Source organism: Centropristis striata, chromosome 20 (genome assembly GCF_030273125.1).
Source record: "Centropristis striata isolate RG_2023a ecotype Rhode Island chromosome 20, C.striata_1.0, whole genome shotgun sequence".
NCBI classification, from domain to species: domain Eukaryota; kingdom Metazoa; phylum Chordata; class Actinopteri; order Perciformes; family Serranidae; genus Centropristis; species Centropristis striata.
This window is the reverse complement of record NC_081536.1, coordinates 20,302,865-20,328,329: the sequence shown is the minus strand read 5'-3', so window position 1 is coordinate 20,328,329 and position 25,465 is coordinate 20,302,865. Positions and strand designations below refer to the sequence as shown.

General features: G+C 40.3%; 1 protein-coding gene across 4 annotated transcripts in view; it reads right to left on the bottom strand.

Moving 5' to 3' along the window:
• ccdc88ab (coiled-coil domain containing 88Ab) overlaps positions 1 to 25,465 on the bottom strand; it is a 69,783-nt gene that overhangs the window by 30,986 nt on the left and 13,332 nt on the right. For all 4 annotated transcript variants that reach the window (XR_009396314.1, XR_009396315.1, XM_059359260.1 and 1 more), the window contains exons 4-8: positions 11,575 to 11,644; positions 4,293 to 4,351; positions 3,440 to 3,523; positions 3,079 to 3,219; positions 2,013 to 2,185 (exon numbers count right to left, since the gene is read on the bottom strand). Coding sequence is in view for 2 of the 4 variants with exons in the window: in XM_059359260.1 (XP_059215243.1) it covers positions 2,013 to 2,185; positions 3,079 to 3,219; positions 3,440 to 3,523; positions 4,293 to 4,351; positions 11,575 to 11,644 (527 nt within the window). In the remaining 2 variants the exon portion in view is untranslated. The remainder of the gene's footprint in view (positions 1 to 2,012; positions 2,186 to 3,078; positions 3,220 to 3,439; positions 3,524 to 4,292; positions 4,352 to 11,574; positions 11,645 to 25,465) is intronic.

Sequence of the window (25,465 nt, the reverse complement as noted above, 5' to 3'; positions counted from 1 at the left end):
AACATTAACAAACAGACCACTGTGGGAACCATACCCCCCAGCTTTGACCTAGTCTCCTTCAGACACACGCACAAGACCCCTCAGTAAACACATACATCTACATTTGTATGCAGAGACAATGTCTCAGACACAACAAACACACTTTGGCCTTAGAGAAAAGAAACAGCAATCATGTGACCAGACCACGTCAGCATGGATTGACTGACCCTTTTTGTCCCTTGTCTGGCCCATCACAGCAACAAGTAAACAAATACCACGGCAACCAACAAACAAAATTAATCATTGGATTGCCGGGTGTTGTACTGCAGCACTATTTAGGGCTATTGAAGAAATAGTCATCATAATGTAGGTCAAGGAAGTATAAGGAAGATGTCTACAGTGATGAATGTTAGACCCTTCCAGCACAAGAACCACGATTAATGACTTTTGTGACCAAGCGGAGGGTGACCTGCACTCCATTCGGAGTTACAGACAATTGTTACAGAGCCATAATTCTTGTTTGTTAAAGCGACGCTGGCATGTGTGAGGGCTAGATGCAAATTAGGTCGGACAAGACCTCCTGAAAAATCAGGGAATGAATGAACCAGCATTCAAATATAATCAAAGGCCTCTTCCATATCATTAGGATCACTGATGAACGGTCTGAATTTCAGATTCACTCCAGCATGCAAATGTTTCCCTTAAAGGAAGAGCTACAAGATATCTGACCTCACACAGACCATCACTGAAATCGAATAATTTCAGTGGGGATTTCATATTGAAAACACTGCATACAAGAAGGGTAGACTAAAAGGAATACATAATCTCTTAACCTTCTTACAACAAAAAAAGTTTCCATCCGAGCATTCAATATCAACCAGACCTCATGACGCCAGCCAGTCTGTTAGATTAGATGTAATGTATGTCTGTGTAACTTTTAAATACTTCCCCTTGTCAGAAGCTGCTCCCTTTCTTTTAACTAGCCTGTGTTGACCATTAAGCTTTTGTCTGGCGAGGGATTATAGCACTTTAAAAAGGAAGCTCTATTATTCATAGGCATAGATTTTAAAAGGCCTCACCAAGGTTGGGGGGGGGGGGGGGGGTTTACTTGCTTGTGTGTGTTTGTGTGTCTGTGTGTGGTGCAGTATGACATCACAGCAGCCTGGTCTTATGTGAGTAATAGAGATGTGGGGAGGAAATGGATCTCTGGTCTTCGTGACTCTCCCTCTTTGCATTGTCACTGTTGTTTTTTAACCATCATGTTTGAATGCAGTCATTAAAACACCCAATAAAAACTTAGGGCATTAACTCATAGTGAGTTCCGGTCAGGACCATAATAAAAAAAATAAAAAATCCAGTTCTGCTTATTATAGCCAGCAAGTTTAATACATTCCTGGTTTGTCAACATTGTTTATGAAAGGATTTTACCAGTCAGTACTCCAGACAGAAAAACACACCATCCAATGTAATACTTATGCCAAAGACTGGGCGCACCCATGGTTTATATGTTAAGACACCAACCACAAACAGCAACGGTTCTGGTTCAAATTCCACCAGGGAATTCCAACTTATGTTGCATTTCTCTCTCTCTCTCTCTCTCTCTCTCTCTCTCTCTCATTTCCTGTAATCTCTCCACTATCACTATCTAATAAAAGACATAAGTTTCCAAAATGTTATTGCAGCTCTTCTAATTGAGGACGAATACATTTGATAACCAGTAACATTACATAGGTAAAGTAAACAGCACACTGATGACAGAAGCTTTGATTTCAGTTAATGTCAAAACGACATCATCCTAAGGAAACAGTCAAAGGACTTTGCATTCACAGTTTAAATTGAAACTGATGACGGTCAAAGAAGCAAAAATGGGAGCACATCGGCAAACAAAGTAAGGGTAAATAGTCACGGTCTAGTTCCAGCAAATTACATTTTTGTAAGTAATTCTTGGCCTTGTGATTTAAACAGGTATAGTTCCCTCTTTCTATGCGCAATTTCATTTTTTTCAATCTAGCTGATAAAACCATGGCACTCACAGTTCCTGTCGCAGGCGTCTGATCTTGGCCTTGGCATCAGCCAACTCCACAGAGAGGTGCTGACGGCTTTCTGTCCTCCTCATACTGGGGGAGTCACCAGGGGACTGGGTCGGACAGGGAGCCAGTGGAGACAGCTGCACACAGTCTCTCTCCTGGGTTAACTCCACTATAGTCTGCGTGGAGGGAAAGAAAAACAAGGGCAGGTAGCGAGATTATTAACTATGTGAATTAGTACAAGAGACTCAGGAAGAAAAAAAAACACTGCACGATACATAAAATTTAAAATGAATCTAGGGAAATTAGTACAGAAAGGAGCAGCGTTGCCATTCCTGCAACAACAACCGTTTGAAGTAGGATTAAACAATTAGACTAGCGGGGACTAGATGCAAAAGGGAGAGCAGATCCATGGATTCCCCCAAAGCACCCCATTACCCAAAAGTAGAACACAGGCATTAGGGCAAAAGTACACCCACAATCCCACACACAGCCTATTTTGATCTACTGCCCGTGACAGGAAATGGGATTTTAATTGAGAGCGGCTGGACAACACAGTGATAATCTGGAGGCTATTAGAACCCCTGACACACACTCAAACACACTCTCACAAACACACACACACACACCATATCAGTCGTGGGCATCTGCACCCACGGGTTGGAAACTAATTTAATGACGCATATATCCTCAGTAAAACACACACACACACACACACACACACACACGCAAACCCTCCATCCATGAGACGGTTAACAGTTTCAACCCTTCCTTCCTGAGGCTGCTCTCTTGTGGTAATGACAAAAAAAGGGAAAAGTTTCCACATAGCCCTGACTAAAAGTAGATCACGATTTTCATTAGCAAAGTTTTGTTAGTAGAACTGTAACATCCATAAACACACTTCTTCATACAACAAACTTTTCTCTACATGTATAGAAAGATTATAAAAACACAAAAAATGTACCACATTTCTTTGTCTACTGTATGTTTTGATGATAAAAGGAATTTTCAACAGGGCTAAGCTATATTTGCACACACAAATCACAAAAAAGCTTTAAATACATGTCATTACCTCCAACTGTGTGTCCCGCTCATCCACCAGGCGTTTGAGGTGGAAAGCCAGGTTTCTGGAGAGGCTGTCCAGGTCATCAGGAGGCACTTCCCCACTCTCCAACCACTGCATGTCCACCACATTCTCCTGATTATGAGTCACCTAAAACCACAAACATCATAATATCAAAAACCATTAAGATTTAGTCCCCTCATGTAGAAAAACACAGATAAACACTTTGTCAGAGTGGTACATTTGTCAGAAGTTAAAATGTAACAATACCAGCAATAGCATACTATTAGTTATATGAGTAATCATGGAGAAAAAAGGAGGTCAAATATCTTAATTCTTTCCAGTTTTGCTTTATATGGAGGAGAAATACCTCTTGGATATGGGATGCTATGGCAGCTTTGGTGTCAAAGTCCAGAGTCTGGATACGCTCAATGTAGTCCTCCTTCTTCTCGCACTGTAGACATAAGTAGAAGGGAAAAGAAAAGAAGAGAAAAAGAAGGAGAAAGACATTTTTAAAAGAGCTTGGTGGACTTTGGGGTCAACAGGAGGTTAGTAGACCAACATTACAGACACAAAAGGCAGAAGCTGATCTGATCTACTGTTCGTGTTTCTATGAAGTTGTAGCTGTGTTTAGGAGAATAGTCCTGTCATCAAAAACAACTTTATCTTCTGGATCAGACAAAGATCATTTTCCTGTCTCAGTAGATGAGATTAGAATTCTGCACTACAGATGTAAGCTCATTTTCACTGTGTGCCAATTCTTATGCAGCACCAGGTACTGCTGTGCTTAATACCAGTTTGAAGTTGACAGAATATTAAGTTATGTTACGTGCATGAATGCAACTATAGTGTATTTTTCCTACAACAATGGAGCTGGTGCCCTCATTTGAAATGCAGTGAGTAATAGCTGAATGGGGCTTTGTCACAAGACAGGAAAGGTCTGCCACACCATTTATTACAAAGCATTAAGTCTACAATAGAGTTAGAGTTCATTTCTTTTATCAAAGGGAGAAAATGGCTGTAATCAAGGGAGGCTTAACCAAATGAAAACTTGCTTTGAAATTAAATTGCTTCAAGATGACCAATAAAAGTATCAAATAATTCAGCAACTGCCTCAGTGAAAGAGCATCACAACATATGAGGAATCATGTTTATAGTACTGATATTCTGAATCATGAACCACATGCATGCGAGTGTTTAAATGGATTAAACTATGCTCTTACCTGGACAGCACAGCCTAGTAGCAGCAGCAACAGCTTTTTCATCTCCTCCAGACCTTGCTCTAATGAAAAAAAACAACAACAAAAAACACAAAGATGCAGATTATTACGTTTTCAGCCAAGCCACTTATAAATATGTCTGCCTGTCAAAGGTAAACAACAAACAATGTGCTTTTGAACCATTAAATTTAGTCTTGTTTAGTTTTATGTCATTCTGTTCCATCAGCTTTTGTGGTTTAAGGAGGAATAAAAACACACAGAGGTTAGTGAATAAATTCTATTGATGGCAGAAACCTTTGCCTCAAGCCCTTCACGGCAAAATGAGAGATCTGGTGATTGATGGAGGGTGATAACGGATACGATGATTATATCTGTAGAGCCTCTCTTTACAAGGATGTCTGACAAAGAAAGTGCTTTGTTATAAAATACTGCCATTTATTTTCATTTAGAGCTATAAAATTAAGAGTTTTTGCAGCTGTTTTTAAGCACATTGGTTCATACTCATCTTGCCTGTTGACACAAATTAACCCCCCCCCCACACACAAAATAGTTATAATTTTGTAGGTCAAATCTGAGGTGACACCTTGGGAGAATCAAATCCAATTAACTAAATTCTCAGGTTGTTACAGTTTCTCCCTAATAAACCCCCCTCTAGTTACAGTGCCACAATGTTTTCCATAGTGCAGAGAGCTGGCAGGATGAACTTCCAGTGTTCTTGCACATGTCAGGGCATATTGTCAGAACCTGCTGAAACTCACAAACAGCTGTAGACATACTCGACAGGCCTGAGCTCATCTGTGGGATTTGTTACTGAACAACAGTAAACCAGGTGGTGCACGGAGAGTTGCACTGACTAAGTTGTGTGGTATATGCAAGTTGTGTGTCTATGTCTATGCTTGGATTGTGTCTTTTCCCTATTTGGAGCAGGGTGTGTGTGTGTGTGTGTGTGTGTGTGTGTCTGTGTGTCTGTGTGTCTGTGTGTGTGTGTGTGTGTGTGTGTGTGTGTGTGATAAGCCAGCTCATCATGTGGCCCAAGGGGTAGTGAGTGCTAACACTGTCCGGCTCTAATAATAATAAATCCAGATTAGTGGCAGCATGTTTTCTGTGTAGGGTGGTCTGTTTGCCTCTCAGTTTAATGAGCCCATCATCACAGCAGGAACAGCTAATTAGCAGGGATACAGGAAGACAATTTTGATTTATGGCTTCACCCTTTGTGGGACTTTCCAAAACTATTTTAGACAAAAATCAAATCAGATGAATAAAACAACTTCTCATCCTCATCGCAAATGCTGGAAAAAGGAGTCAGATTATCTGTGAAAAAGCGCTAAATTAGAGAGCAGAAAACAGATGACCAAACAGTTCCTTTGGGAGAGCTCTGTGTGCATTAACAGAGGATCTATCCGTCAATTTTACAGAATCCTCCTGACAACCAAATCAATCTCGCTTCTCTTATTGCTTTTGAGTCCGTGGAGACACACACATCAATGTGTTATTGAGCAATCATTTCTATGTGGTCATGATTTGGCAGGTTGAATCATCACCTTTTAAGAGTGAGATCAATATTATATACATGAGAATTAATATCTGATCATAAGCCCAAGCCAGGAGTTTAAAGGACAAACCAACACTGATAAGGAAACCTGTTGCTCAAACTTTGCACTTTGGGCGATGGTTCAATCAGTGAGGTCACAGCAGGTAATTTTGACTTAGCTGGTGGAAAACTGAGGTCATGCAGCAGCCTTTTTTTTTTTTTACTCAGTGTGTGATTTCACTGTTTATTTATTCAATAGGATTAATGCTAAAGTTTAGATGTTTCAATAATGGTATGGAAATTCAGTTGTAATTGCATTTGTTCTGTACTGCAGCCAAGGAAAGATGGGGAATTTTGTTTTTCTAGGTCTCAGGGAAACTTTCCAGCCTTTGGGTATGACATCTGAGCTAAATTAATGTGAATAAACATTTACTTTTTTCTCAAGAAAAGGTCTAGACGACAGTTGCACTGCAGTGGTAGTAATGGCGTCACTATACTCTGACAGAAGAGCATGTCTGATACTCCAACAGCATCTGAAACCCTTCCCCTCACACCTTTCCACTGTCTGGGCTTTGTCCAACATTTTGTGTAACTTTCTGAAGCTGACAATCAGAAAATGACCTTCATTTACATAACAACCTCTGTGCAACTCTGTAGAACAATCACCAAATATAAAATTCTTACCGTTATATTAAAAAGATTATCGTCTCTTTCCACTCTAGGACATCAGGCTTTTACCCCAACTTTAAGTGGCGTTGTTTGGAGCAGCTATAAATACTCTTGCCTTTCAACATGATCAAACATCTAACTACTTATTTTTTTAAGCAAACTGGCGCCTTAATAATGCCCACTCTTGCAACAGGCATAACTAACTTGATTAAATAACTGCCTCTGCAGACCACTGATTGTACCAGACAAAAATGACATTGTGTCATTATGTCTTTATGGCGGTTAACTGCGACAATGTTGGAAACGCTTAAATGATCGCTTGAGTTTCTTGCATGCCATCTATCCACTTTGGAAAAATCTAATTTTCATACCTACTATAAAGGTGTGCCATAAAATCAAGATGATGTCAACCATTCAGTGATTAGTCAGTACTAGAAAATTCATATTAGCCACTGAATTCATGATATAAGAAGAAATATTTAGCATATAAAGAGAATATGATGGGCCTACAAGAAGAGATAGATTAAACTTAATTCTCCCAGCTGCAGGGCTTAATGGTACACTACTAGAGCTATATGAACCTATTCTAGTCAGGGAAGGGATTTAGCTCAGCAAATCTACTGAAGCAACGGAGAAAAGATAAGGACCCTCATAGGATAAATAATTTATAGCTAGAGAGGGGGAACAAGAGGGAAAAACTGCAAGAGGGAGAGATGAAAGGAGAAGAGACAAAAGAGGGAAAGCACCAGAGCACAAGCAACACAAACACGAGGGAGGGATAGAAATAGAGAAATCAAGAGAGAACAGGAGAGCAGGAGGAAGGCAAAGAGGCAAGGCTGAAAATAGAAAATAGAAATCTCCCTCCAGCAGCAGCAGAAAGGACGCTTCGAGGAGGCGCTCCCATCTCCCGGCTAGCTTCATCTTCTCTTCCTCCCTTCTTACACACACTCACTTCATCCCTCCATTTATTCTCTTCAACACACATCCACCCATCCTTCCTTCCTTCCTTCAACATTGTTACAAATCATCCGCACCACCCGAGTGTTTGCATTCACTCATCTAGCCTTCCTTTTTCACCTCCCGTCCTTCCTCCCTGCTTATCCTCCTAGCAGGAAACAAGAGGTCAGATAGACAGTGACTAACCCTTTTTCCTGCAATGCTATTGTTAATCTGTGCGTGAGGATGTGTGAGTGTTTAAGAGGCAAGAATATTGTGTGGCTGTGTGCACTTGCAATCAACTGCTTACAACCCCTCTCTTCTGCCATGATGAATAGAGTCATTCAGGACCCGATGACTTGCATGTCAGTGGTGAAACTGTTACAAGCAATCTGATATTGCTTTGACGGCGTGCCAGAGTATATTCAGCCCATCTCACAGGAGCAGAGGACAGAGTTGGCTGAACCTTATTTTCAGATTATTTTTGGGTGTTTTCTGCTTTGTAAGAAAAGATAAAGCTTCAAGTGGCATCAAAAAAAGACAGCCTGGATCTTGGCTCAGTGTCCTAAGCAACAGTGCATGTTACATAGTCTGCAAAGGAGCCGGAATGATCTAAAAATGACCGTAAAATAGAAAAATGATAAAATATAAAAGACATATTGGTCAAATTGGCATTTTCTTCTGTTTATCTTCATTGTTTCAGCCTCTTAACTTCCAAACCCTAACAAGCACTTACAACTTTTCTTTGGTAGAAACAGAAACAATTCTGTCTATTCTATTCATTCTCACCGAGACACTAGACACCACAACACTGTGAAAACAAAGGGTATAAACACACCAGACAGTCGCCTACACACATGGAGCACTGTTTAGTTCAGGAAAAATAAGGCCTGCTATTTTTGCTAGAAAAGTTTGCACATAGACATAACTGCCAAGCCCCTTGGTTAATGCTTTCTGTCAGCTGTCAACAGTTGTCGTTCCTGTTGATTCTACAGTTAAAATAGTTCTGCTCACTGGGAAGTGCTTTCATCTGAAACCAAGCTTCTATTTATGTCACACATATGTTTGGCCATACTTGTGCTTTAATGTATTTGTTATGAAAAATAAACAAAAAACATTTGTATGGCAATCTGTCAACTGTGCCGTGTTCTCCTTCAGTGGGAGTAGTGGCAATAGAGAATATAATGCTTTTGTAGTTAATCACCATTGCTGACTGGATTTATGAAATATTGATAAAATGTATGTCTGTGAGTGACTTGAGTGAAGCAGCAACAGACTTATAGAGTAACACTGATAGTCAGACATATTTGGAGGGGAGAGACTTAGGTTTTCAGACGATAAGAACAGATCACTGCTGAAAATGCACAGGCTTTAAGACAGACTAAACAAAGAAGGTACTCTGCTTGTGTGTATGTGTGTGTGTGCAAGCATAGTCAACTAAACACATCTTGCATGCACAAGGGAGTGTGTGTCTGTGCATCTCACTGTGCGTGTGTATATACAAGGCAGACGGAGGTAAATCAGAGCCTGGGGGGGTCACTACAGTGCATTCCCACTGTTCACTGTTTTGAAGACACCCCTCCCCCACCCAGCCTACTTAACACACGCACGTGCACGCACTCACACATACGCATTCGTCCCCTGCCCCCTAATGAGAGCATAATAAAAGCCACATGGCCAATGACTTTCAGCTGGCAGCCGCAGAGCCAGAGAGCCAGACTCCACAGCCACCGCTGGCCTGACTGACTGAATGATTATCTGACAAGCTAGAGGGTAAAGGGCAAAAGAAACCCTGAGGAATGCAGACTAATGCTTTCTGCCTGCACTGGTCCACTTGCTCTGAGCTGCCCTCCACTCTCGTCTGTGTTGGGTCGCCATTAATATTCACTCAATATTAACTTCAGACGTGTGTAAGTCTGAAGGTCTGGAAGATATTCAAGGTGCTGTGCATTAAGTCGATGTACTGCTGTGAAATTCAAAACAGTAGACCTAATTTTGTGAGCTCTCATCATGGAAAAACTCCCTCTAGGCTTCATAATGACTAGACTAAATTATTATGGGAAGCAGATGGTCCAGTGGTCGTTATCACTGGTTAAAAATACTGTTTTTCAAACCTGTTTTGATGGTCTCTTTTGCAGGGCAGTGGTAGATGTTTCACCTCAAAGGTAAATTAACAACAGAGTCAACCTTGCATGAAACAGAAACCCAGTCAAACACAACTGTGTGAGCACCCACTGCAGCATGTTATTTTCATTTATTATTTGCCCCTCATTCCTGTGGGGGCGTTTGCAAATTAAAGACACAACTGTGACCATTGAAAAGCAATGAAAACCCCAAAAATAACAGAAATGGCTGTGGTGAAAGTGTGAAAAGGCGGCTGAAGGAGGACAGGGATTTAGAAGCCATTTCATCTGCTTAAAAAAAAGGTACAGATATCCTTCAACACGCTCTGCCAGCTGAGCCTGGAAGCAATTCACTCTGAGCTGATGATGGCATGTGAAGAGAATTACACAAAGGCCATCAATCTTTGTGTGGACACTGTTTTCCAAAAGTAAAACAACAAATTCAATTACCTTATAGTTGTTTCAGCTAAAGTTTTGCAATGGGGGCTATTGTACCAAACATTGAGCTACACATGCTTGGAGACTGGAAACATTTTTCATCACATGGTTCTTTTATCTACAAAATCCTTTTATTTCCTCAGCTAGCACATCTTGATCTTAAAGGATGGCCTGCAACTAATTATCTTAGCCCCTCAGTGGCTTCATCAAGGTTGCATTAGAATATCAAGTAGCACTTGGGGCTACGGAGGTCAAAATGCTCAAAAAAGGTTTTCATGAAATACAAACACATGACACTGCATTTCGGTTACTTTAAAGCAGCTCAGACATATCAAATAACATGTCTGGGTTCAGTAGGTTAAAGCTTTTGTGTAAAATGGTTAAAATGTTAAAACTTCCTTCTTTTATCTGTCTTCTTAGATCTTCATTAAACCATGGAAACCAAGAAGTTTTATGTTGGGGTTTACTTTTAACTCTTCTTGTAAAGGACACAGATGTCAGCAGTGTTTTATGGGCAGACTTAACATCGTCACTGGCAAGCAAATTGGACCAATCAATTTGACTAATGGCAGAGATATAATTATGGTGCTCACTCTTAGGAATTACTGTTCAGCTGAAATATGATCAGGCTATAAAATCTTTTTCTAATACATTTTCAGACCATAAAAGTTGCAGGGTTCAGTTAGGCTCTGGTTAAAAACAAGACTATTTGTGTCAAAAAGACGTTATTCTATTTGGTCCCTAAATTACCTGACTCATATTACAGTCACTTATTTTCTGCATGTTTAGTTCCCCAATTTATGTTAAAGTCCCCATTAGAAGTAATAAAAAAAAAAAACATGATGCCTTAACAGAGTGTAAACAGTGAAGGCCACGATGGAATAGGCTCCTTTAACCCAGAATCTCAGAAACGAAGGCAGTCAAAATAAGAATCTATCATCAAATGGTGCAAATGCAAGATTAAAAAATGTAAGTCCTTTTGGCTATGAATGTTGGCCCCAAAGAATTTACGTATCACTAATAGTGTTAAAAACATTAATTTGCCTTTGGTTTGACTATTGTTTTTGGTTTTGTCCATTAAAATAAACCATTAATGTGTCCATTTGCCATCACATCAACAATAAAATCAGTCCTTTTCACTTTCTTCTGGCAAATCCCCTTTAATTCTGCCATCATGTCCAATTTTTTAATGATGTGGGTTATGAATGATGTCAAATAGGCAGCTCATTATGGAGCACACGAAGAAACAAAGAAAATAAGTGGCTGGGAAATACAATCTACAGCCAGAGATAAAATCACTTTAAACATCAAAGCATGGATACTTAAAATAGGTCCAATGATGCCTTCTAATTAAGTGACAAAAGTGCTGTGAAATTGCATGTGTCCTCCTTGTGAACTGTACACACACTTGCTGCTCATGTGATTCAACTAGAGGAATGTCTTGAAGCGGATATGAATCATGAATCACATTTCTTAGTTTTGCTAATGTTTAGAGGGTAAGGACACTCAAATAAAACATGCACAGCATTGATCAAAGCATTAGTCTGTGCTGTGTTGTGGTTGTATAGTTTAGCCCATCCACACTTACCAGACAGAGGGTTCCGGCCCAATACCAGCACGTTTGGTAAAGGCATCATCACCAGCTGCTGTAGAATCTCCTGCAACCCAAAGAAATAAAAAAGAAATTCAGGAAGAGATATCACCATTTCTCATTTAAACAGACATTAACCATGCCAAAATAACTTGATCTTATTATTCCGAGGAGTTTTCCAATGTTGGATTAAGTCACTAGGAGTGAGCTTGAATCTTCCATTGACATGTTGACCAAACACTTGACTGTTGAAATAATTGTAATTCCATTAATATTCGTCCAAAAACGTTAACACATTTCAGCCTTCCACATGTGTACTTAAGCTAAGAGAGCAGAGGATTAAAGTGCACATTAGGGCTGGGCCGATGGCTGACAGTCATCGACTACTGAGCCCAACATCATGATTTAAAAGGCTAGTGTCTCAGTCCTAAGTCCTAACAATTGTTCTCCTGTAATACATAAAGACGGTGGTTTGGGGCTTGAGTCTAATGTTTGAGTGATGCACATTTAAAAAAGCTTGGCCTGTGCAGCACTTATAGGAAGGGAAAATAGCAAAAAATAAAAATTATAATTAATATCCAACATTCACACCCATAAAAAGTGTGGAAACATTGCCCTGCCCTAGTTCACATCTTTCATCACTACAGTAAGAATATAAACACTGTAACGATGATCCTCAGGGTTTCAACCGTATGAAAGGCTGCAGGTATTTGACTGTAATATCATCTCCAATCAAAGTGAGTAAAAGTTAGCTCCAAGCCTGAGGTATAACGTTTTAATAGTATCACAGTGTGGGTGAGGTGTATACTTTTTCACAGATTATCAAGACAGCCAAGGGGACAGGAAAATTAACAGTATCAATCTCCTATAGTGGACAAGAGTGATGGCCTCATATGCATTGTGTGTGTGTGCATGTGTGCACATGTGCGTGTGTGTTTGTGTGTGAGATGATGCAAGTGACAGTGGTATTTATGTGGGTTAAATTGATGGTGTGAGTTTTGCCGCAGGGCCCCCTCCATTCACATGTCAATCATTAAAACCAAAATGAAACCATGAGCTGGAATTTACAGCACTTATGCACCAATATGTACATGTGCACACACACACACACATATATACAGACACAGAGCGTGTAAAGGTGGGCAGGGCACACTTAATTAGTGTGGATGTTTTGGTTTGAGTCATATCATTAAATTTTGGGCACTGTAATAGTGCGTAAACAACAAACTACTTACATTCATGTCTTTATATAATTACATTGCCTAATCTTTGCCCTAACTGACAAGATGCCAAATGTATTTATATAAAAACAACTAGGATTATTGTGGTGCATTATAAATCATACATGGAGTCTATAACTCATCTACAGCCTGCCAAAATATTTTTCTTGTTGTGCCCTTTGGTGCAGTAAACTAAGTCCAAACCACAGTTGTGTTGAAAATAACGGTTGTTTCTTGAAGCAGAAAGGACATGAAGGTCAGTTAACTTGAATATTTCATGTCTACCTTATGGCAGAGAGCAGCATGAACTCATCCGACCCAACAATTGAACTATACTATGCAGGTTTCTGCTGATGTCATGACAAAGAGGCTTATATAAGTAAGGGGTTTTTGAGAACCCACCTTCTGCCGTAACCATATGCCCTATACATATTGCATTACCTCATCGTGGAGGTAAAGAGGGGCAGAAAAACCTGACGTCCTTTTGGTGATTTGGGTGGTTAAAAATAGAGCCACATCTGTGATTGTTATGAGAAGGTAAACCACCACCACTTGCCCTAACTAATTGAAAGTCAGAAGGATGACACTAAACTTACTAAGCTATTCTTTACACGTCATAGATTTAACTACTAGCAACATATGATATTTCAAACTAATCTGTAGAAAGATGCTGAGCCTTTCTTGTCTGGGATTTAGTAGCTCACCTTGAATGAATGAGCTTCTGTCTCTACAAGAAGGGTGACGAGCTCCTAACATGATAATTACAACCATATGGTCATTTTAACCATATTTGTTATATATACACATCAATGCAAACAGTTAGAAACATTTTCCAAGCATATTTGTTTCTAACTCAGCTCCTTTTTTCTTCAACATGCCAGTTTTTGTACACAGTGCTTGTTATTTGAAGAACCAACATGTGTCATTGTTTCTCCATGTCAAGGGAAATTTATTCTGTACAGTTGCAAACACAACTTCAGATAAACCCTTGTTATCAAGGCCTGCAGATGAGCAGACTGACACTTGTGGTCTAATAAACCTTTGTTGCCTACTTGATTTGATGCAGACAGAAAACCACTGGTTCACAGAGGAAGATGTAGAGAATGGGGTGGCAGATTTCCTGTGCATCATTGCTCACATCTGATTTCAAGCAAAGGGTAGCACAGAGTCTGACAAATGGCACAGACACAAAATGTTGTGCATTACACAGTGTTGTAGATTTTTGTTTATTAGCTCACCACTGTGTTAATGAATGTGGGCCACATTTTGCATTTATGTTAATGCATTCAAAATCATGATAACCAGACCAAATGCTTTTACACACACACACACAAGCACATCGAGAAGCTTCTGTGACCTGAGATAAAAGATCAAAGTTTAGCCCACACTGAGTCAGTCACAGTTATTAGATTGGGAGTAGGCTGCTACAGTTTTTCTGCCATGGTGAGGAGAGCACTGACCCCATTTGCCCCATCTGTCTATCTCTCTGTTTACATGGTGTATGGGGGCATGCAGGGAGAGAGGTTACGGCGCGTTATGATGGTGTGCCTTTTCCAAACACTCAGCTGTGGCCAATATATTATTACAGTTAGAGGGGAAAAAACGAAGCAAGCTGAAAAATCAGCTCAGGCGAGAACAGTTGAGCATAGGATAGTAGAGAGGGATGACAATGCACAGTGCAATATGTTACATCATTTGCAGTCATTCAAAATAAATCAGGAAATCAATATTTGGGATGATATTCATGATTATTCCATTTTTATACTCTTTATAGAAAATGAGACATCATAACAAATCCCATAAAATTATATTTTAACCTTATAACTGATGATGACTAATACTGTATCAGGCAGTCCCAGTCATAAATGATCAAACAGCCATAATGTCTGAAGACTGAGACAGATTGACTCAACAAGCGTCAGACAGAACAGCCACAGTTGGTCTCACAGAGAGGCATTTGGTGTGCCTGAAAGCCAATCCACCATGTAGAACTCATGACAGCCGCTCTGGGCTAAACCAGCAAAGACTTTAAAAGGGCAAATAAAACAAAATCTGCATCAAAGAAAGCTATGCCGTTGCTTAGAGTCACCATAATATCTTAAGTTTTGGGACGTCGACAAGTTGTGCAGAGAGAAAAATTGTTGTACAGGCTTGTGCAAACTGCTAGTTGTGCTTTTAGCTTAGCAGAAAATGATGAGTCACCACAGAAAATAAAACTCCAATGGGATCCTAAGTTTGGCAACAACACGCAATCACACACAAACACACACTTCCGCTCCTTATCCACAACCACCTGTTCCACTTCTGACCACTGGACCCCATCAACACATGCTCACACCTGTCCCTTCAATGGCAGCATGTGTTTGCTGCGCAAGCACACCATTTCAGGCTGTGCTTCTTTTCTGCCACCTTTTTTTCTTTTCATACCAACCAACACATTCCAACTCAGTTCATCACTACTGGTTCAAGCACAAATGCAGGGCAAGATTGAAGTAAAGGCTTAGCTTCAGTGTAGTTCTCAGTTTAAACATTTACTGTGTAGAGTTGTGAGCTTAGGGCAACACTGTTACTGTTCAGTACAACTTTTCCTCCATTTCCTTCCTTTCTCACAGGTCCATTGAACTGTGTTACTCTGATCTTTCCAATTCTTAGTTTGAAGCCTTCTCGAAAAACCCAGCACATCATCTGCCTTTGATGCATTTTCCATCATTTTCAATCTGTATTCTATATCTTCCTTTATAAGAGTAAAAAAACAGATTGTAGCACTGCAGGACTGATGCAGACTTGAAGCTTGATAGATGTTAGAAGTGCTTGCACCACTGTGCCTTTCCTGCAGAGCATGGAACAGTGATTGCTTTATCTCTCCCACATAATGTGCACAGAGTGGTGTGCTGCACAATGTCTATATTTTATGCCATATGGAGAGGAAAATTAAATCATCAGTTACAAACTCAAAGCTTACAGCATAAGCAGCTGGAGATATAAGGAAAAAGTCAAACAAAGAGGCTGCCAATAAAAAACAATCCAAGTAATAGCTGCCATTAAAAGCATGCAAGTCCAGCCAAAATTATGTGCATCATATATTGATGAAATGGATGGATAGATGGACTAATGCGATGCCTCAAGTATACTGCCAGTCAAATAGCACGTATAAAGAACTGCATTTTTTAAAGATATGGGTAATAACATGCTTGAGGATTAGCTGCAGGCTAATAAAGCTAAAACTACAGTAGACTAATATGCCTCGTGGATTAGCTGGTGAAGGCTTAGCTTTCATACATTAAACATGACGGACACTGCAGGAGGGAGACCAGCCACCACACAGATCATGTCATGGCGATGTGCTACAAACACCGTCAGGCATGCACATGCACACACACACACACACACACACACACACACACACACACACACACACTCGCACAGCTCTCAAATGGAAAGCTTCACTGTAGCTGTGACAGCAGAAACGTCCTTGGCCCAGTCACTATGTCACTCTTCACTATCTAATCATATCCAGTTCACACATGGGGAATGGGGAAGCGTCAGTCATTTAAATTTTCAAAAAAGACAATATTCACACAGAGAGGGAGTGAGCGAGGATGGAGATAAAAAGACGAACAGAGGGGGAAAGGGAAGACCGAGAGAAAGAGGGAGATGCGGCTTTTGATTCCAACACTTCTCACTCCAGGCACGCAGGGCTGAGCTGCCTCCTCCTCTCTTCATCCTCTTTTCACCATCTTCCCTTTCCCCCCATCCCCCTATTCTGACACTATATTGGTGTATTATTGATTCCAGCAGGATTCACAGCCTCAACACTGGCTCCTCTTCCATCCCACGGAGACATTTAGACAGAATGATAGAATGAGGCGTTGGTTAAAGGGGAGCTTGTCAAACACAATGGGATTTACTCATTCAATATATTTTGTGCAGAGAGATATTGGCCATGTTTCGTATGTGAGCAGAGAATTAAAGTCTTTAAATTAGGTCTGCGGGTTTGTTAATAAACCAGTATTGATCTGACTCATTCTCCCTGCGCTACTCAGACATTTCTTCTGAAAAAGGTAATGTCTTATATCCTCAATTCACAACGAAGCAAAAGATGAACTACAGAATATTTTTAAAGGAAATTATGAGGCAAATATATATACCTAAAATGATTCTGAAGTCTGTATTTTGCCCTTTTGACTTTACCTAGATGTGGGCTGATCCACCAGCCTGGTGTCAATGCTCACACACACAAACATACACACAGCTGCAAATACAATACATGGCAAGGTTTGTACGAAGATAAATAGAACATGTGCTCTTACAGTAGGTGTGTGTTAAAGTGGTGTCAGAGGAAAGGTTATAAGGCTGCTGAGTTTGTGTCTCACAGGAGCCCGGTCTGTTAAACTAGCCCACCCCAACACACACACACCTCCCAACTATCCACCCAAGCACAAGTTCCGCTGCCGGCACAGCTTTAACAGGGGACTAATTGTACTGCCACTGTGTGTGTGTGTGTGTGTGTGCGTGTGTGTGTGCGCGTGTGTGTGTGTGTGTGTGTGTGTGTGTGTGTGTGTGTGTGTGTGTGTGTGTGTGTGTGTGTGTGTGTAAATGCAGCCTGAACCCTGAAAGCCTGAATCACACCCATTTCTGCAGACATGGAGGGTTACCATAGAAACGAGGAGATGGGTTTATTCTCCCCATGCTTGTGAGTCTGACACACATAGTACAGTACATGTACAGGCGCACATGCGCGGGCGCACGCACACACACGCACGCACACACACGCACGCACACGCACACACACACACACATAAGCCCTCTCCTGGGTACGGCACTGCGGACTTCTCTCCTGCTGAAAAACTGCAGAGATTATGAACTTGAAAAGGTTATTACCACCAACAATGGGAAGGAGCACACTTCCCCTTTCTCTCATATCGAACACAAACACAGAAAGCACTTAACACCAGATCTCACTAAATCTCCATGAACTGAATCAATGCAGAGAAAGCTTTCCCTGCTGTTCAGCGCTGTAATAGAACCATAAGAACACAAAGGGGTTTGCGCACTGCAGTTCAACTTCCCTCCAGTATCTTATTGGATGGGTGACTGAAGGCTTTCTTCCATTACCCTTTTTCCCCCAGTTGTTGAGAATAAGAGGGGTTTGGCTAGAGCGGCCAGAATAGGGTTAACTCAACCAAGGCATTTCAAAATGTTTGCAAAGCTAGAGAGCATTTCTTTAAATCTAGAGTTTCTAATCATTATGTGTGCAAAGATGATAAAACAAGAAAGCCTATTTTTACTCAACTGAGAAGTCATTATAGTTTAATCACCTAGTGGAATCTAAATGGATCAAACAAAATCTTTTTGTTTTTTTACTTTTTCAGTAATTTAAAAAATGTCTTTGAAGCCATGCAGAATGACAAAAGAGCTTTTAACAATGAAAATAATGAATAATGGAGAACGACCCTGTGCAAGATATTAATCATCACATAATTCCTAGTTATGTGCAAATTTTATAAATACAGATGTGCAATAAATATAGCATGCTTGTTGAACTACTTATCAATTAGATTGGAACTGACAAAAAGAAATTCAACAGTTGCTCCCCAGGCTCAACATTACAATTCACTGAAAAGAGCAGCAGTCGGGGTCTACTGTCGGCCAGATGGACAGATCATCGCTTACATGAGGAGGAGGAGAGAACGAGCCATTAGTAGCCTGTTTCTTTTGTGCTCTGCTGTTATCTATCAGCTAGAGAGCTTTTTACAATACAGCCCTGGGGCTGAACGAGTGGACGGGTTGATCCTGCTGCTCGTCTCAAAAGGTGGAGGCAGGTGGGCTGGGTCGGCCTGACCCCCTCCACCTTCACCCCATCACCCCAGGGCTCTGCTTCACACTGGCTGGAAAAGTTCACACACATGTCATTCTAGGCAATTTAAGCCCATGCAATTACTGACTCAGGCATCATTCAAATCAAGTTTGATTGTTTCTGCTGATTGTTCTCTCAACTGTAATCTACTGTTTTTCAATTTCGTTTAATTTGCTTAAAAGCATCATTACGCTGAACTTGCAGGACAACTGGTGTTTTCTGCAATGACAGTTTAAAGTAAATGAGTTTACTGGCAACTTGGGTGTTTGGGCTTCATTTTATCCACATTATGCATTAAGAAAAGGTGCGACTGCTGAAAGACTAGAGTTTAAACAGCTTCATTTTTTTATTTCAAGGCTGTGTTTTATTTGATTATTTTACCAGAGAGCAATTACTCCTGCAGACACAACCCACATGCCCTAGTTCAGTGATGGAAAAGAAGAACCTAGCTTCTAGGTTCCCCTTAATACGGCAACTGTGCTAGCACCTAAAAATAGCTCCCCTTCAGCATATGGGAACCTACTCTACATCACAACAGCCACAAATTCCCCTTTCCATGTACTCTATCTCACTAGGCACACGGACAAACACACTAAGTAAGCGCTTGCAGAAATGTATGCACACCGTGTTATTTTGGTAAGCCAATGTTCAGTTCCCAGTCAAGGCCATGATTAGATGATGTGACTGGTGAGTGGTTCTGGGTGTAAAGGGAAACGCCGCTCAACATGAGGGGCCTGAAAGCTCAAAAACAGTGGGGATGTCTGCGTACAATTATGTTTCGGTCTAAGTGTGTTTACAGTAAGGGTGTGCGTCCATAGGGTATTTCTCTGGTGGAAAACTTTCATTAAAAAAAAGCTCCCAGGATTTTTTTTAAGTCTGCACATAGGTTTTTTTCCCCATGATGACAATATCTTGACAAAATATCACGACTCTAAACCACATTGTATGATAGACTGGCATCGCCCCTTTGCTTTTTAATATCAGATTCTTCTAACATTGATTTTTTTTCACCATTAGCACAAACTAGAGGATGCTTGAAAAAAGGGAAAAACATTGACAACATCAGCACCTTTCTGAAAAAGTCAGATTTGAAATTAGAAGCACTCGGAGCACCTGTGAAAAAAATAAGAAGTGCTCGGAAGAGAATATACTGGGTGCAGCGCCTTTTCTTCAGGCAACCACATACACTCTCTACTCATTGGGAACAACTGAAAAAAATAACACGATACTGAGACTTGACAGCAGAAAGCAGCTAACTAGAAAGCAAGCAGCATTAAATGCAACTTGAACAAGATTTACTATAATACCTTCATTGTTGCTTAAGATCTGAAAAAGTCCAGTGTATAACTGGTCAAAATTATGACAGGCATGTTAAAGTAGAAACTTCCTTTTGACTTAAATTCATTTTCAGTTGCGTTTCACCTGAATGGCTGAATCAAACTATAATTAACATTTGTAAGCTTGTTCAAAGGAGCTTGTGGTTTTGGGATCTCTTTAATTTGACAAGGAACAGATACTTTTCGCAGGAGTGTAGAATGAAGCATATGGCTAAACAATAGTCCTTAACATTAGAGTTATTAACGACATTAGTCAAAAATTTCTTGTGGTTATTGTTTGCCTAAGTGATGCTGTTATATTTTCTATTTCACTGCCAAACATAGTATATACACCTTCTCAAAACCGAGCACACGTATGGTTTTAGGAACAGAATAAAACATAAGGATAGATACTTTATTTTGTGGCTTGAGCCGTCAAATTCACCTCTGATCTTAATGATATCCCCTTACTCTACTCCATTAATAGATATCGGACTGCCTGCTGCCAATGTGATTGTTTAAAAACAATGCTAAATAGCTAGCTGCTACATCATCAACAGGATATTCTGAATAGCTAGCATGTGAGTCTGCATGACAACACACACACAGCCTGCAGCCTCAACCACATGCCCTAATAAACTGATTTGCTCATGACTGATGCTGAAAGGAGCAGCAAGACAAGAAGTCAATAGGGAATTCCAGACTTAAACAGATTCTGTGTGTTTATAAAAGCACGGGTCTGATCCTCAAAAGACACAAAAATATATTTGTAGATTTTGACCGAGTTCTAGTTAAAGGCAATAAAATAACCTCTGGCTTGAGGCAAAAGGTGTAAAAACAAGAAACTATTTTTTTTGATTGAGTCCCACAAACCACACAGAACCATCCATGGCTACAGTAAGTTGCAGGAGTGTGCATGTGAATGAGGGTGAGAGGATGCAGTGTCTCAACTGTTTCAACTTCACTCTGGCCCAGAAACAGAGCATCTTTGTGAGGCTTTACGTCAAGAAGGAAAAAAGGCAGTCTCTTAAGACTTCATTCATTCTTGGGCATATATTCAGCACGCTAAATTCCTGAATTCTTCCTCATCCTTAAAATGCTTCACTGGGAAGAACATTTGCAGAAAATGACTTGGCACATTATTATTTAGAGTATTTTAGATAGCATGTCAGAGAAGAAGTTTGCAAGTAGTGCTTTATCTCAGCTTGGCATCAAAATCAAAATATTCTCAGGCTCAACATAGCATACAGATGATAACAAAAAGCGCACCTAAAAAAAGGCCTGATAACCTATACTACGTTAGGTACTTTTTTGCCATGGCATAGAACATTGTAAGCTTTGGGGCCAGGCCTGCTCAGCATGAATGGTGGCCTCTGTCACCCTTTAAACAGTCAAAACAGAGCTCCAGGCCTTTACGCCACACCCCAAACCAAAGCAGTGGCAAACAGAGGACAGAACTTCCCTTATTTCCAGAAGTTACATCTTAAGCTTTTTTAAGGATGGGAGCAGAGAAAAATGTTGCTTCTAACTGCACATCAGCCTGCAATAAAATCGACATTAAATAACATCCACTGGAGCTTCAAGATTTTTATAAATCTCACAACGGAAGCACCCACATTTTTGTCAATGGAAAAAATGTATCACCATCCAATCAATTTGAATAAGTTTTGAAATGGCACCAGATGCACTCTAAGGCTGATTTTCATAAACCAGGATAAAGGGATTCACTTAGAAAGCTTTGAGAAAAGCTAGTAAAAACACAAGGAAATACAGTTCAGCTGGCTGAAGCTCCACATTACAACCCGCTTAAGAATGCCAAACTGAGGCCACTAAATTAAAAAGGAGGCCCAGTACATATTTGGACTGACCAGCAGAGAAAAGAAAGTATCCAGAAAAGTTAATTTCCCACTTAGGAAACAGAAATGCGAAAATTGCTAGCCTGAAGATTTACCCTCACTATTGGTAAAGAAATACTTTACTACAATTATCATATCTGCTTCTATGGAACATTAAACATTAACAGTACATTCAAAAGGACAAGCGCACACACGCTTACAGCTGTTCAGCCTTGGTCTTTTCACCAGATTCTGAAATCAAAGTCTGTAGTCTGTCTAGACATTGACCTCCTCCTACACAATCTACTCTACCAGAACAATAACAGAGACTTTGATCGCAGACACACACTTGAGCTAAGCCCAAGAGAGCTATGAAATGAAAACCATTATTACTGAAATTCTTGTCTTGCGCCACTTCACATTTCATAGCCTCTGCACAAAGTCGATATCCATTGGTTTCCCATGTGGGAAATGACACAGGCATGTTGCTAGGATTACATCTCGTACAGAAGAGAAGGGGCAAGAAGGAGAAGTGGGAAAGGGACAAAGGAGAGTCCCAGGAAATGTCCTCAACTGTCTGCCTCTGATGGTTCAAAAGGTTAATGAATTAGTCATCTCTTGACACCAGAGGAGCCTTTGGGAAGAAGAAGGAGGGGAAGACTTTATTGAATTTGAGACCTTGCTGACTCGCTGGACACTCTAAATGAAATATGGACCTTTTATAGATGGGACCACATATCTATGGACACCACTTAACGGTCGCCTACAATTTAGACTTTATGTGAGTGGATGCTGCTCACGTTACTTCCAGATTTATCCTATGATTTTCCAATGAAGAAAACATACAGACCATGTGTAATGTTGACACACACTGATATCCGCACCTAGAGAGTGGTTTCTAACCGATCTTGGGGAAATTTAATTAAAAAGAGTCTCAAGTGAGATCAATTTATTGAATCACAGGAAGCAACCAGCCGTACAAGGCTCCCACTTACTCCATATCATCTCTCCAAGTGCTGAGTGGTACAGTAAATTGAAAATCTGCTAAGTCCATTAGACTAAGACCTGAATGGTTCCGTCTTTATCCATATGGTCCCAGAAATCTGAAACCAGTAAGCAACAAAAGAGCCACAGGAAAAGGAGACCACCACAAAACCATATATCAAAGCCAGTTTTCCTCCTCACTACCCCTGTAAGAACCGGCTCCTTTTGACTTTAGAGCAGAAACTGTGGGCCAGTAGGTAAGTGTTTAGACACATTTCCTGCTTTTTTTGCTCTTTGCTCCAGCACATTCGGGTGTCTGAAATGCCTATTTTGGGTGAGCAAAAGAGGCCATGCATCTTTTTTCATACAGTGCCCCTCTAAATGTCTGAACATTACCGCAGAAAAGATACAGAGGCACAGATCAACAGCTGACAGTTACTACTTGATTCTGAAAGGCATCGTTTCATTTCATATCCATTGAGCATCACTGATGTGCCACTGTCCAAATACTCATTGACGAGTAATAACAACAGAACAAGTCCACACAAAAGAATACAGTTTGTCTCTGGCCTACTGAACAAACAATAAACAGATGATAGGCATTCCGTCCTTGTATCTCACACTTGCTCTCCCTTCTTTGTGGTTTTGCATTTTGAAGCCTACTTCTGATGTTTACTATTGAGAACCATTGTCTTGACTCTGATTAAATACACATTATCCACTCTCTTGACACTTAGTTGATTAGTGGCTCCAAAGATTGCAGCAGTAAAATAAGATCAGATTTGAGTCTCATCCCTGATAGTCTAGTACATGTAAATCAAAGAGAGTGGGAGACTAAAGGGAAATGCATGAAAGAACTGAGATAATTCAAAGAGCAAATAATCAAGAGGGTATTGTACTGATTTGCTCATGTAAACTAGGCAACAAATTGTTATGTACCAATTATAGTAAACTCTGGCTTTTTCCCAAAAGTCATTTTCAGTGGGTGGTAAAGTCCCTGAAAGGCCATCAAGGGGGCAGACAGGCACACAGCAAGGACGACAGGGATCAATGGGGTGTTAAAACCTATAGGTGGTCTCTGTGAGTCAAAGCCTGCCGACACAATTGGCTGAACAATAGTGTGATCAGGAGGTCAACAGAGCGATGCAGCGACAAACAGAGAAGATTAACGAAACATCATAGGTGAACAAAAGTCTCATTGTTGGCTTACAAAGTCCTACAAAAGCTAGGACACCACAGATTACTAAACCGTACGTGTCACATCCCTGCCAAACAGATAAATGGTGTATTTCTTGCCCTACATTTAGATCGCCAAGAACACCACCAGTTTACTCACATCGTGTTTGCAAATGTCATTTAATCAGCCACAAGGACCACGGCTGACTTTACTTTAAGACTAAATTGATTCAAATAATTTCAGTACATTCCGAAAATTTCATTTTACAGTGGTTTAAAAATGGTAAAAACTTTCACATTTTCAATAATTGTTTCTCTTTGACAAAAAAGGTAGTATTTCATACTGGAGCTGGATCCAGGATGGTAAGGATATAGGGTTTGTCCTGTTGGTAATTCAATCACAAAGATAGCACCAGTTAATGTCCTTAACCTTTCGCCTCTTCTCATCACCCACCGACTCTACTGGTTATTACTTAACCGCTTAGTCACTGACCTAACTACCGACTCTGGGACCGATAATTCTGCTAGCCATTTGAGGCGGCCTAGTGGAGCTCTTGTAGGCTTATAATGTCAAGGTCCACACAATAGGCTGATTGTTTAAATAAGATGAGTGATCAATCGGATGTTTAGGACTCAGGCAAATCAGATCTAACAAAGCAATTAATCAACCAATGACAAGCTTTCTTTGACAACTGGGACAAACTAAAGATGGAGCAACAGTAATAGAAATATATATGCACAAAAATCTTAACACATAAAAACAACAACAGACTTAGTACTGGAATAAGACTAACCCATTCCTAACAAAGAAATAAAATGCAGCTAAAAGTAGGCCTCAAAATTCACTGTGTCTCCATTTCTGAATAAAAACAAAGTATGTGATAAGTGAGAGCCTCTGCACAGACACCACCCCTGAGGATATGGGTCACAGTCCTAAGTCTGAAGTGTGGGAAATCTGTGTCTCCCGTCAGTGCAACTGCTTGGCCATGATAACATTCCTACACTCACTGCACTGTCGCAACAGCATGCTGGGTCACGCTCAATTCCTGGTTATCATAAACACGGTGGAGACGCTGTTGCAGCAATGTTGTGAATCATATTCTCTATGGATTGTTTCAATTCGCAAAGCTACCAGGTTTCACAATTGGATTAACAGTTACACACACTACAGACCTGAAACTGTGAACTCAAGTAACACAGTATAACGACAGACTCGAAAAAAGAAAGAAAAGTAAATATCAAGTAAAGCAAAGAACTGCACAATTCTAATAACAACTTGACATTTGGTTGGGTGCACCTTGTTTGTTGTGTGATCTGTGTTGATATTGATTCGTTGCTATGGAGAATACCAGCAGAAACTATCACATATTGTTCATCTTGATACCCTACAGTCGAGCCAACAATAAGGATTATATGATAACGTCACGTTAATGCACTGTCTAAGAAATTACATTAGCTTGCAGAAGAAACTAGAACCATGCACAATGAAGCCTTGCCAAA